At 43.1% G+C, this 12,669-nt stretch overlaps 1 protein-coding gene across 3 annotated transcripts in view; it reads right to left on the minus strand.

The window, feature by feature from the left end:
- Nucleotides 1-7,730, minus strand: part of neto1l (neuropilin (NRP) and tolloid (TLL)-like 1, like) — a 165,529-nt gene extending 157,799 nt beyond the window's left edge. For 2 of the 3 annotated variants that reach the window (XR_011676584.1, XM_071414912.1), the window contains exons 1-3: nt 6,568-7,727; nt 5,899-5,952; nt 4,799-4,933 (exon numbers count right to left, since the gene is read on the minus strand). Coding sequence is in view for 2 of the 3 variants with exons in the window: in XM_071414912.1 (XP_071271013.1) it covers nt 4,799-4,933; nt 5,899-5,952; nt 6,568-6,595 (217 nt within the window). In the remaining variant the exon portion in view is untranslated. Of the gene's footprint in view, nt 1-4,798; nt 4,934-5,898; nt 5,953-6,567 lie in introns of all 3 variants that reach the window. The other variant, XM_071414913.1, reaches the window with a different exon arrangement.
- Nucleotides 7,731-12,669: the final 4,939 nt, after the last annotated feature.

The following is a 12,669-nucleotide window of genomic DNA, read 5'->3' on the forward strand; positions in this document are numbered from 1 at the left end:
CCAAGCTGAAACCGTGCCAGACAGAGACGGAATGTGACCCTCCTCTGTTGGGACAAAACCGCATGACTCGGAACCGAGTCCAGAATGAGACCCGGCAAAGTGTGAGCATTTTGAACTTGCAAACCTTGACATGCTTGTTTAAAACACGCAACTCCAGGATGGGATGCAATTTTTAATCGCTCTTGGGAACTAAGAAGTACCGGATTACCAACCACTCTGTGCTTCTGACATGGTGACCACCTGAATAGCCTGCTTTTGAAGGAGAGACGAAATCTTGTCTCTCAAGACAGGTGCTCGGACTTTGGAAACTGTTATGACACCACGAAAGCAGGAGGCACAGCGAACTGCAGACTATGCACACTTGTCACTGTCCTCATCACGCATGGTGAAACTGCTCATGCGGAGCATGCTGCCAGTCTCCCATTCATTATCTCCTGAAGGGGCAGAGGGCCACCCTGAGGACTGGGATAAAAACATTGTCATGCTTGTTTTCATATCCGCCACTCTTGAAAACTGTGCGTCAGAATGTGGGGATTATTATTTTTCCACGCCGATACCAATACCGATTATTGGAGGACCAAAAAAAGCCGATACCGATTAATCGGCCGATTTTTATATATATATTTGTAATAATGACAATTACAGCAATACTGAATGAACACTTATTTTAACTTATTATAATACATCAATAAAATCAATTTAGTCTCAAATAAATAATGAAACATGTTCAATTTGGTTTAAATAATGCAAAAACAAAGTGTTGGCGAAGAAACTAAAAGTGCAATATGTGCCATGTAAAAAAGCTAACGTTTAAGTTCCTTGCTCAGAACATATGAAAGCTGGTGGTTCCTTTTAACATGAGTCTTCGATATTCCCAGGTAAGAAGTTTTAGGTTGTAGTTATTATGGGACTATTTCTCTCTATACCATTTGTATTTCATATACCTTTGACTATTGGATGTTCTAATAGGTACTTTAGTTTTGCCAGCCTAATCTCGGGAGTTGATAGGCTTGAAGTCATAAACAGCGCAATGCTTGAAGCACAGCGAAGAGCTGCTGGCAAATGCAGGAAAGTGCTGTTTGAATGAATGCTTACGAGCCTGCTGCTGAGTACCACAACTCAGTCAGACTGCTCTATCAAATCATAGACTTAATTATAATATAATAACACACAGAAATACGAGCCTTAGGTCATTAATATGGTCAAATCCGGAAACTATCATTTCGAAAACAAAACGTTTATTCTTTCAGTGAAATACGGAACCGTTCCGTATTTCATCTAACGGGTGGCATCCCTAAGTCTAAATATTGCTGTTACATTGCACAACCTTCAATGTTATGTCATAATTATGTACAATGGCAAATTAATTACGGTCTTTGTCAGGAAGAAATTATCTTCACACAGTTCGCAACAAGCCAGGCGGCCAAAACTGCTGCATATACCCTGACTCTGCTTGCACAGAATGCAAGAGAAATGACACAATTTCCCTAGTTAAATGAAATTCATGTTAGCAGGCAATATTAACTAAATATGCAGGTTTAAAAATATGTACTTGTGTATTGATTAAAGAAAGGCATTGATGTTTATGGTTAGGTACACATTGGTGCAACGACAGTGCTTTTTTCGTAAATGCGCTTGTTAAATCACCCGTTTGGCAAAGTAGGCTGTGATTCAATGTTAAATTAACAGGCACCGCATTGATTATATGCAACGCAGGAGAAGCTAGATGAACTAGTAATATCATCAACCATGTGTACTTAACTAGTGATTATGTTAAGATTGTTTGTTTTTTATAAGATAAGTTTAATTCTAGCTAGCACCTTACCTTGGCTCCTTGCTGCACTCGCATAACAGGTAGTCAGCTTGCCACGCAGTCTCCTCGTGGAGTGCAATGTAATCGGCCATAATCGGTGTCCAAAAATGCTGATTACCGATTGTTGTGAAAACTTGAAATCGACCCTAATTAAATCGGCCATTCCGATTAATCGGTCAACCTCTACTTGATACCCCTGAACACAAGGAACCTTGGGTAGAAACAATGTATTATTGTGATACCGCTGTTCTGATACCCGGCTCACTCCAGGTTCAGGGACTTTGGCAACCAGTAACTTGCCCCCATTGACCGAGCCACTTGGGAGCATTATTGCCACAGTAGATGCTTGAGAAGGAGGGCCCTGAGAACACGTCCCCTGCCCCGGCCTCCAGCTAGGGACGCCAGGTCTGCTTCTTCCACGCCACAGAAGAATCTTGTTTCACCCCGCTCTCCTTCAACTCAACATGCCCAGAAAGGGCCTGGACCTTTTCTTTCACGCCTCAGGAACTGCCGAACCGCTCGTGCAAATTATTTTAGTTGGAAAAGGACCTGTAGAGCTGCATCCTGCTTTTGTTTCCTCTTGAAATGGGCCTGACAGGACTCCATAGCCATGCCAAACGACCTTGTCGGCAAAACTGTCTCATCCAAATATATCCGCATGTTCCTCTCAGCAATCCAGGACAACATCAACCAGAGGTGGCGCTGAACCACAACTGTCGCCCTCTATACTTTTCCCCACAGCCACAATAGTACAGCAGGACAGACGCAGCACAAAATCAGCCTTAGCACGGATTTCGTCAAGAAGCTTTGAAACTGGTTTCCCAGCCTCCACGGTCTTATTCAGCTCCTGCAGCAAATCGATATGATACATCTGCAGCATTGTGACCACATTCAATGATCGGGATGCCACAACCTCAGGCTGGTACACTTTGTCCAGCTGATCCACGAGAACCGGCAATGTTTATTTGGAAGCACAATGCTAGGATTAGCACTCTTGTTAACCTCTGACGCTAAGTAACTCACCAGCTTTCCATGCATCAGCGGTGTGCAAACGAGCCCCGCCTCCTCCATACACTCTACATTCATGAACTCGCCATAACCTAGCTTTCCTGGCTGAACGAGGGGAATCACAGGTCGCCTTTAGCTCACTGGCAAAATCTTTAAACAGGGGTAAGCGACGCTTCCCAGCTGCAGGGATAGGAGGAACACCGCTGTGGGGTAGAAATGTAAATGTAAATGGGTAGAACACGGCCAATCCACCCCCAGGTGATCTGCCGCCCTACGACACAGCTCCATCAAAGGCGCATTAACCACCAATGGTTCACTCTCCCCCGCTGAATCCAAAGCCAGTGCTTTAGGCTGCTCCAGACTGATGTCGTCCCATTCACAGTCTGAAAACCCTCCAGAGCAATCTAGGGATAGTGTATCATCCCAGGAATCCGGACTCTGAACGCTGCCAAAGAAACCGGAATGAGCCTCACTCTGGGATGGCACACCTATCATCTCCGACCACCGCTGCTGCTCTCTCCCGGCCTCAGACAACCCCATTCCCGAGGTCGCTTCGCCGGAAGACCCTTTGCCAACAGCCGGAGACACAGGTCACACAAACTGGTCTGACTCAAAGCCTCCTGAGTGTGTTTCCACCCAAGGCAAGCAGGACAGCACCCGTGAGTATTTTTAATTTTCCCTAGGGCACGGTCAGAGGTTCAAACTTGGATGGTTATCATTTCTTTACTTACTCTTATCACTGGCCATCTTACTCATGCAAGGAAGCACTGGCTATACAAGCAGGGCAGAAAGTACTGTGTTTTAAGCAAACACAAATCCTACCCAAGCAAGGAAGCATTAACTACACAAGTAGAGCAGAAAGTGGTTAGCTTTTTAGCAAACTCAAAAACCGATACCAAGACCCAAAACTCACAACATCTAGGGGGACGAATACTCTCTCCCCACTAACAGACACCTCAGGTGGAGTCAAATCTCATAGTTTGTAAATTGCATGACACGTTCTTCCTTCAGGCGAGCCGAAGAGCGAAGAATTTAGGAAATTAATGCAAGCCCCGGTGTTATAGCCAGGAAGGTGGGGCTTCTGAGGGTAGGCTATGCATCTATTAGCCAGTTGGCTGTGATTTCAGTATTCTTCATGTGAATATGATTGGTCGTTGACTCCCCATAGTATGTTATACTGAGTGACCGACTGAAAGGGAATCTTATATTTCTATCTTATTTATCAGTAGGCTATTGGTAATGTCCAGTGGCCTCGATCGACAATGATCTCACAAGCTTACATTCGGTCAGGTCTGAATGGTGGATCAGGCTAAAAGTCTGTCCCATCATACACATTTCATCTATAAATCCAGTTCAAACCATAACCCAGATGATACCATTGCAGCTAGTATGGTTCCTCCAGTCCAGTAATAGAGTCTCTCTGTAGAGATGATCTTTCATGTATTCATTTAGTTAATATCATTAGGGCAGTAACCTAATCTCCTCCACTGATTAATCAAATATCAACCTCCCAGAACGTAAATTAAAACGACTGAGATTGCAACTTGTTGTCTGATTTCATTACCATCATCAGACAAACATCAGCAGCACAGCAACTAAACTGGCCAATCCCATCAGTAATTACTGTGAACACATATCTCAATATCTGGTCCAGATTTCACTCTGAAACATGAAGAGATACATCCATTCACAGAGCAACCTGAGCTCATCCATATTCACTGAAGCCTGAACTCAAGTAGACAGCGAGGAGTTAAACAGACAGATGGTTTTAATTTCTCACCTGGATCTAAGATTATAAAGATGTGAGGACACTATCATATGTTACATGCTGTAAGATCAAGGTTCCTGAAACACAATTTAAGAGTCTGTATTCCTTATTGAAACATTCCTTATTTGTTTGAAGAATGTCAACCCATGATCTGAACAGAAAACTTAGATGGCTTTATAATGATGTTAGTTACTGTGAAAGCTATTCACCTTCAATAATGTAAACACACTCTACTTCTGGGGGGTATTTGCTGGGGTAGTTGGGAGAAGTGAACAATCCCCCGTCTCCTTCTTTCACCCAGGTGCCACATTGTCCTGCAGGCTTCACTCCTGAATTGTTTTTCACTGAAAAAACAGTAGCAGAGTGAAGTGGATTATACAGACAGACAGACAGACAGACAGACAGACAGACAGACAGACAGACAGACAGACAGACAGACAGACAGACAGACACAGAGACAGACAGACAGACAGACAGACAGACAGACAGACAGACAGACAGACAGACAGACAGACAGACAGACAGACAGAGACACAGACAGACAGACAGACAGACAGACAGACAGACAGACAGACAGACAGACAGACAGACAGACAGACAGACAGACAGACAGACAGACAGAGACACAGACAGACAGACAGACAGACAGACAGACAGACAGACAGACAGACAGACAGACAGACCCAAAATGATTGGCACCTTTGATAAAGATGAACAAAAAAGACAGTATAAAATAAATCATACAAATACTGAGATATATTGTATGCTCCAAGAAATCGAAAAATTATATTATTTTATACTAATGCAATTGCTCAGAGAAAGATTTTGTTTAACAATTTTTTTCTCACAAAAAGACAGCAGTCAAAATTATTGGCAGCCCTGTTTTCAACACCTTTCAATACCTCACCTTGCTAGGATAACCGCACTGAGCCTTTTCTAAAATGTTTTATGAGATTAGAGAACACATTGGGAAGGATGTTAAGATCCCTCCCAATGTGCTCTCCAATCTCATAAAACATTTTAGAAAAAGGCTCAGTGCAGTTATCCTTGGAAGGTGAGGTGTTGAAAACAGGGCTGCCAATCATTTTGACACCTATCTTTTTGAGAGGAAAAATATTACTTGCTAAACAAAATCTCTTTCTCTGAGCAATTGTGTTAGTATAATATGATATAATTTTCAGATTTTGCTGAGAATACAATATAGCTCAGTATTTGTATTATTTATTTTATACTGTCTTTTTTGCTCATCTTTATCGGGGGTGTCAATAATTCTGGACCTGCCCGTATGCAGTGATAGAGTGCTTTATACCTGCTTCCTTCTTCGTTGCCCCAGACAACCCAAGTATGAGTAGACTTGCAACAACTGCAACAAGAGACAAATACATTTTGGTAGTATATCCGGCCTAGCGTAAAATAGGACTACTCTGAAGATATCAAAATACAAGGATATGGGCGTTTAAAAAAAAAATCCAGTTTACTATTAAATACATCCAACCTCAAATTAGATTACTTTGAAACCATTTAAATCCCTAAAGTTTCGGAACTTTTTTTATAGAATTGGATGCGCAATCAAGAGGCATGCATAATCTACCTATTACACTGTTTGATACAGCAGTCCTCAGGCAACACATAACTGGGCTTTTACGCACTATTCATCATACAGATGGAAAAAGTGTAGGTTATACATGCAATCTTCCGGCTAAATACCATTATGTACACATCCGCATGCAATGCTATGTAAAAGTAGCCTACACATGCGGTTTGAAAAGGTAGGCTATACTATAGAAATTGTGAAGGGGTATGAGTGCATGGATATCAAATTCGTTACACAACTGCCACTATATGTGGACTGCCAACTATAGACAACCACAATGGTACGTCAATTCATAAACTCATGAATATTGTGCTACTACTCAATGAAGGTTTTGTGGTATAGGCGCAAGACAGTAAAGTCTGTTCAATATAAGTGGTGACTTACCGTGAAGGAGCCTGTGCCCATGTACCATGTCTGTACCTTTCACAAGGGGCTTCACGCTCAACTAATTCCATTTAGATTAAGGAATACTTCAAGAGGAAACGATTGAGATTTAAGGGAATTGCGAAATGGACAGCGTACCGAAATACCAAAAATAAAATTCAAATACAATTGATAAGCCGACAAATATCTTCACCTCAGTTAGACTATAATTTCTTAAATGAGAAGATGAAAATTCCATAGAGAAAAATCGCAACTACTAGTCACCAGTTTCATATAAAACCAAAAGCAAGTCTAAACATTCGCCCGATTTCCATCCACACGTTTCCAGAACCTTTTGGTGGTTCTGATGCACTGACCAGATTAATAGGTCCGTCATCGGCCTTCTCTGATCGCTCCACCTTTACAATCTAACGATGAAACAGATATAGGGAGAAAAAGCAGCTTTGGTTATTTTTCTTCAATCCCTTTATCTGGAAACAAAAATCCTAATGACGCGTGGGTATCCATCCTCCTAAACGCATAATTCGAATTGTTTTGACTGAGATGCGTAAAACCCCGGCTATCAAGTTCGACAGCAAAAGTCGCAACGTGAAGAAGAATTGTGTTTATCTCATCCTTTCTTCCTCGATTCCCTCAAGCGATAGATAGTGTTCGTGGAGCATTCTCCATTCTTCTCTAGCGACTGGCTGGTCTCTCTCCCTCTCTCTCTCTCTTTGCACCCACCAAGAAGAGTTAATGGATATTGTCGCCCTCCTCCAAACGTTGGTCATCCATTCATTCCTACAACTACTGGACTAACCTATAAACCACCCTAATTATAATTGGACCACACTCATACAAACATACGAAAACTACTTTGTTTCACGAATATAATCCAACTTCCCCGATATAAACGCCAAGGAGGAGTAGAAAAAAGTACCGGGAGAAGGTGGTGGGGTGTTTCTTTAAAATGCTCTCTCTCTGCAAGCAGACTGCAGAATCCAACACCTCAGTCGGTGGGGCACTGAGCGAAAATGTAAAAGGTAAGCAGAAAAACGCACATTGCAAGAGGAAATGGAAGAAACAAGCAAAGCAGATAGATGCCAGGATACTGTAGACTATATCAACAACTCCAGGCAGCAACACCTGCAGCATGGAATAGATGGAGTTTCTTTCTGCCTCCTGCCGAACATGGCGAGGTGGAGGTTGGGTGGAATAGAAAGTAGTGATGCATGCAGACACAAGGCTAGGCTACAACAACTATGAATTTTTTTTAAACAAATATGTCTATTCTTTCCCACATGTTCCATTCATAATTCAATCCTGGCTCTGATTGTGCAGTTAATCAACATCCCAGCGTATTTCCAGTGTCTCTATCATAAATCAAATAGCTCACATGAAAAATGTATGTAGGGCTATAAGTGCATGTACAGAAATATCTTCCCCACGAAAATGCCAAATGTTCCATACGTTTTCCAATGTCTGCAGGGAGAGTAAAGCCTTGGCTAGGCAACTCTTATGTTTATCTCCTTGCTGTGTTTTGGATAGCCTAGAAAGAAAGAAATCCTTGCTAATGCTGATAGAGCTAAAAACAAGATAGATAATTTCCCACACACAATTTTGCTGTTGATTAAACCTGTTTTCTATTAACAATACCCATCTCTTCCCAGCCTTTTCAATTAACTGCATGAATGCATCCTCCCCCTCTCATCTCTGCATGGCATGACAACAACAGATCAACAGAGGTCAATAAAGTTGCCCAGGGCCTGGTTTCCCAAAAGCATCTTAAAAAGCGACTGCCTTTAAAAAGCAACAAATCCATTTGAAAACAGCCTATGTAGCACTGACACAGAATGAGTCAGAAACAGTTATTCTCGTGTCAGAGTTTACTACAAAGTGTAAATAGTATAATTTTGGCCATGAATTCTGTCTTGTCTTAAACAGAGTTTGGAACATCCGTGCATCACAACGGGTAAATGAAGGTTGGGTTTTGATTTGATAATGTACATTTGCCCACTAACATGGGGTGAACAGCTGCAGTGACTGCTCTCTATCCAATAGCATAGATAGTGAGACAGACCTGCCCATCAGCCCGACTTTCTTTTACATCTTTACTAACGACATGCCACTGGCTTTGAGTAAAGCTAGTGTGTCTATGTATGCGGATGACCCAACACTACCACAGCGACGGGAATTACTGCAACACTTAACAAAGAGCTGCAGTTTACAAAGAGCTGCAGTTAGTTTCAGAATGGGTGGCAAGGAATAAGTTAGTCCTAAATATTTATAAAACTTAAAGCATTGTATTTGGGACAAATCATTCACTAAACCCTAAACCTCAACTTAATCTTATAATGAATAATGTGGAAATTGAGCAAGTTGAGGAGACTAAACTGCTTGGAGTAACCCTGGATTGTAAACTGTCATGGTCAAAACATGTTGGTACAACAGTAGCTAGGATGGGGAGAAGTCTGTCCTTAATAAAGTGTGACTATGCATTCTTAACAGCACTATCAACAAGGCAGGTCCTACGGGCCTTAGTTTTGTCACACCTGGACTACTGTTCAGTCGTGTGGTCAGATGCCACAAAGAGGGACTTAGGAAAATTGCAATTGGCTCAGAACAAATCAAATCAAGTTTATTTTATATAGCCCTTCGTACATCAGCTAATATCTCGAAGTGCTGTACAGAAACCCAGCCTAAAACCCCAAACAGCAAGCAATGCAGGTGTAGAAGCACGGTGGCTAGGAAAAACTCCCTAGAAAGGCCAAAACCTAGGAAGAAACCTAGAGAGGAACCAGGCTATGAGGGGTGGTGCCGGGTGGAGATCCTAACAGTATCTGGCACATCGATGTTTCTTCCGGGCTGGATGATTATAACACTGAAGGTTTTCATGGGCCAACGATGTTCAGAAATAGTTCATAAAAAAGTGACATACTGCATGGTTTCAAATAGTAATCGAAGCGAAGCTACAATGTCTAGTTGGCGCCATTTTGTCATAGCCGATCATTAAGAGTCCTGAAAATCCCCAGCATGAGTCTGGGACAGGTCAAGGGGTCTGCCATTAATCCGCATGTTTTTGCCAGAGACAGTTGAAACTGCGCAATTTTAGCAGCTAAGGCCAAGGTGGACTGGGGACAGTATCAAGGAGTCATCATTGCACCGTGTAGTCCTGACGTATGGTCCTATGGGCTCATGGATCCTCCGATGAGAGACTGCCAAGAAAGCAGAGAAGCGCCAGAGAATCTAGCAGAGAGCCAAGTCATTTTCAAAATTTGTTCATAACATGACAATGCATGGTCCAAATAGATAATCAGGACATATTAAGTGTCAGTCCTGGCTCTTATACCCATAGCTACGATACAAAATCTAAGTATCGTGTGAAAGCATGCATGCGTCTGGGACTATGGTAGTGTGGCTTCACAGTCCCCACTATTCCACAAGGTGCATTTGTAACAGTTTTTCGAAACTAGGATTTTACTTAATGCAGAACACAGTGCCAGGTGGACATGGGGACTATGCAAGGACTGTGCATCATGCCCGGTAGTCTGTTCTGGACTTATGGTCCGTGAGAGGCCTCAGGTGTCTCCGAGAGATGGGCAAGAAAGTCAGAGAAGTGAGCCAGTAATTCAGAGAGAGCATACTCGTAAATTCACACAGGACACTCGGATAAGTACAAGTAATGATGAAGTCAACTCCCAGCACTATGAACCAGGACTGACCCTAGCCCCCCGACACATTAATGTTCACTCACTGCATGCATCAAGGACTAGCTGTGCAGTTGTGCTGAGACAGGAGGGGTCAGGAGACACTGTGGCCCCATCCGATGATACCCCCGGACAGGGCCAAACAGGAAGGATATAACCCCACCCACTTTGCCAAAGCACAGCCCCCGCACCACTAGAGGGATACCTTCAACCACCAACTTACAATCCTGAGACAAGGCCGAGTATAGCCCACAAAGATCTCCACCACAGCACAAACCAAGGGGGGGCGCCAACCCAGACAGGAAGATCACGTCAGTAACTCAACCCACTCAAGTGACGCACCCCTCCTAGGGACGGCATGAAAGAGCACCAGTAAGCCAGTGACTCAGCCCCTGTAATAGGGTTAGAGGCAGAGAATCCCAGTGGAGAGAGGGGAACCGGCCAGGCAGAGACAGCAAGGGCGGTTCGTTGCTCCAGAGCCTTTCCGTTCACCTTCACACTCCTGGGCCAGACTACACTCAATCATATGACCTACTGAAGAGATAAGTCTTCAGTAAAGACTTAAAGGTCAGCACAACTGCACAACTGGCCCTTGGATGCACACAGGGAGCGAACATTAATAATATGCACGTCAATCTTTCCTGGCTCAAAGTGGAGGAGAGATTGACTTCATCATTACTTGTATTTGTGAGAGGTATTGTTGAATGCACCGAGCTGTCTGTTTGAACTACTGGCACACAGCTCCGACACCCATGCATATCCCACAAGACATGCCACCAGAGGTCTCTTCACAGTCCCCAAGTCCAGAACAGACTATGGGAGGCGCACAGTACTGCATAGAACCATGACCACATGGAACTGTATTCCACATTAAGTAAAATTTTATTTAGAAAAACAGATACAAATACACCTTATGGAACAGCGGGGACTGTGAAGCAACACAAACATAGGCACAGACGCATGCATACAAACACACGATAACATGGATTTTGTGTTGTAGATATGTGGTAGTAGAGTAGGGGCCTGAGGACACACACTTAATATGTTGTGAAATCTGTTGGGAATGTATTGTAATGCTAAAAATAAATTTTAAAAAGGACTTAATTTTGCTGGACCCCAGGAGAGTAGCTGCTGCCTTGGCAGTAACTAATGGGGATCCATAACACATACAAATACATAAGACAACACGTTGCAATGTTTTTTACTTGATACTGCACCATCACCTTAGTTAGATGTAAAATTGCGCAATTAAAACAACCTTGGCAAAAACATCCAAATTAATTACAGATTTCTTGAGTTGTCTTAGATTCATTCTGGGGATTTTGAGGAAGTGAAATAGGCTTTGACAAAATGGCGCCGATAGAGATTGCAGCTTCGCTTCAAGTCCTTAGGAAACTGTGCAGTATTTCGTTTTTTTATGTATTATTTCTTACATTGTTAGCCCAGAAAACCTTAAGTGTTATTACATACAGCCGGGAAGAAATATTGGATATCAGAGAGATGTCAACTTACCAGCACAACCAGCACTACGACCAGGAATACGACTTTCCCAAAGTGGATCCTTTGTCTGTACCTCCCTGGGCATTTGAACTGACTCCAGAGGCCGACCCAAAGCAACGCAGTCGGAGGAGACGGTGTTGGAGTGGCCGTCTAGTGAGGCTTCGGAATGCGAGCACACCACTCACCGCTTCCGAGTATATTACTCGCCAATGTCCAGTCCCTAGTTAACAAAGTAGACAAAATTAGGGCAAGAGTTGCATTCCAAAGAGATATCCGGGATTGTAACATACTCTGTTTCACGGAGACATGGCTAGCTGGGGACATGCTGTCGGAGACTGTACAGCCAACAGGATTTTCAGTGCATCGCGCCGACAGGAACAAACATCTTTTTGGTAAGAAGAAGGGCGGTGTATGTTTCATGATTAACGACTCATGGTGTAATTATTTTTGTTCACCTGACCTAGAATTCCTCACAATCAAATGCCGACCGTATTATCTCCCAAGAGAACTCTGCTCGGTTATCGTCACAGCTGTGTATATCCCCCCCGCAAGCAGATACCAAGACGGCCATCAAGGAACTTCACTGGACTTTATGCAAACTGGAAACCATATATCCTGAGCCTGCATTTATTGTAGCTGGGGATTTTAACAAAGCTAAAATGAGAACAAGGCTACCTAAATTCTATCAACATATCGATTGCAGTACACGAGCGAGTAACACAATCGACCATTGCTACTCTAACTTCTGCGATGCATACAAGGCCCTCCCCAGCCCTCCTTTTGTCAAATCTGACCATGACTCCATCTTGTTGCTCTTCTCCTATAGGCAGAAACTAAAACAGGAAGTGACCGTGCTTAGGTCTATCCAACGCTGGTCTGACCAATCGGATTCCACGCTTCAAGATTGCTTTGATCA

Source organism: Salvelinus alpinus, chromosome 8 (genome assembly GCF_045679555.1).
Source record: "Salvelinus alpinus chromosome 8, SLU_Salpinus.1, whole genome shotgun sequence".
NCBI lineage: Eukaryota > Metazoa > Chordata > Actinopteri > Salmoniformes > Salmonidae > Salvelinus > Salvelinus alpinus.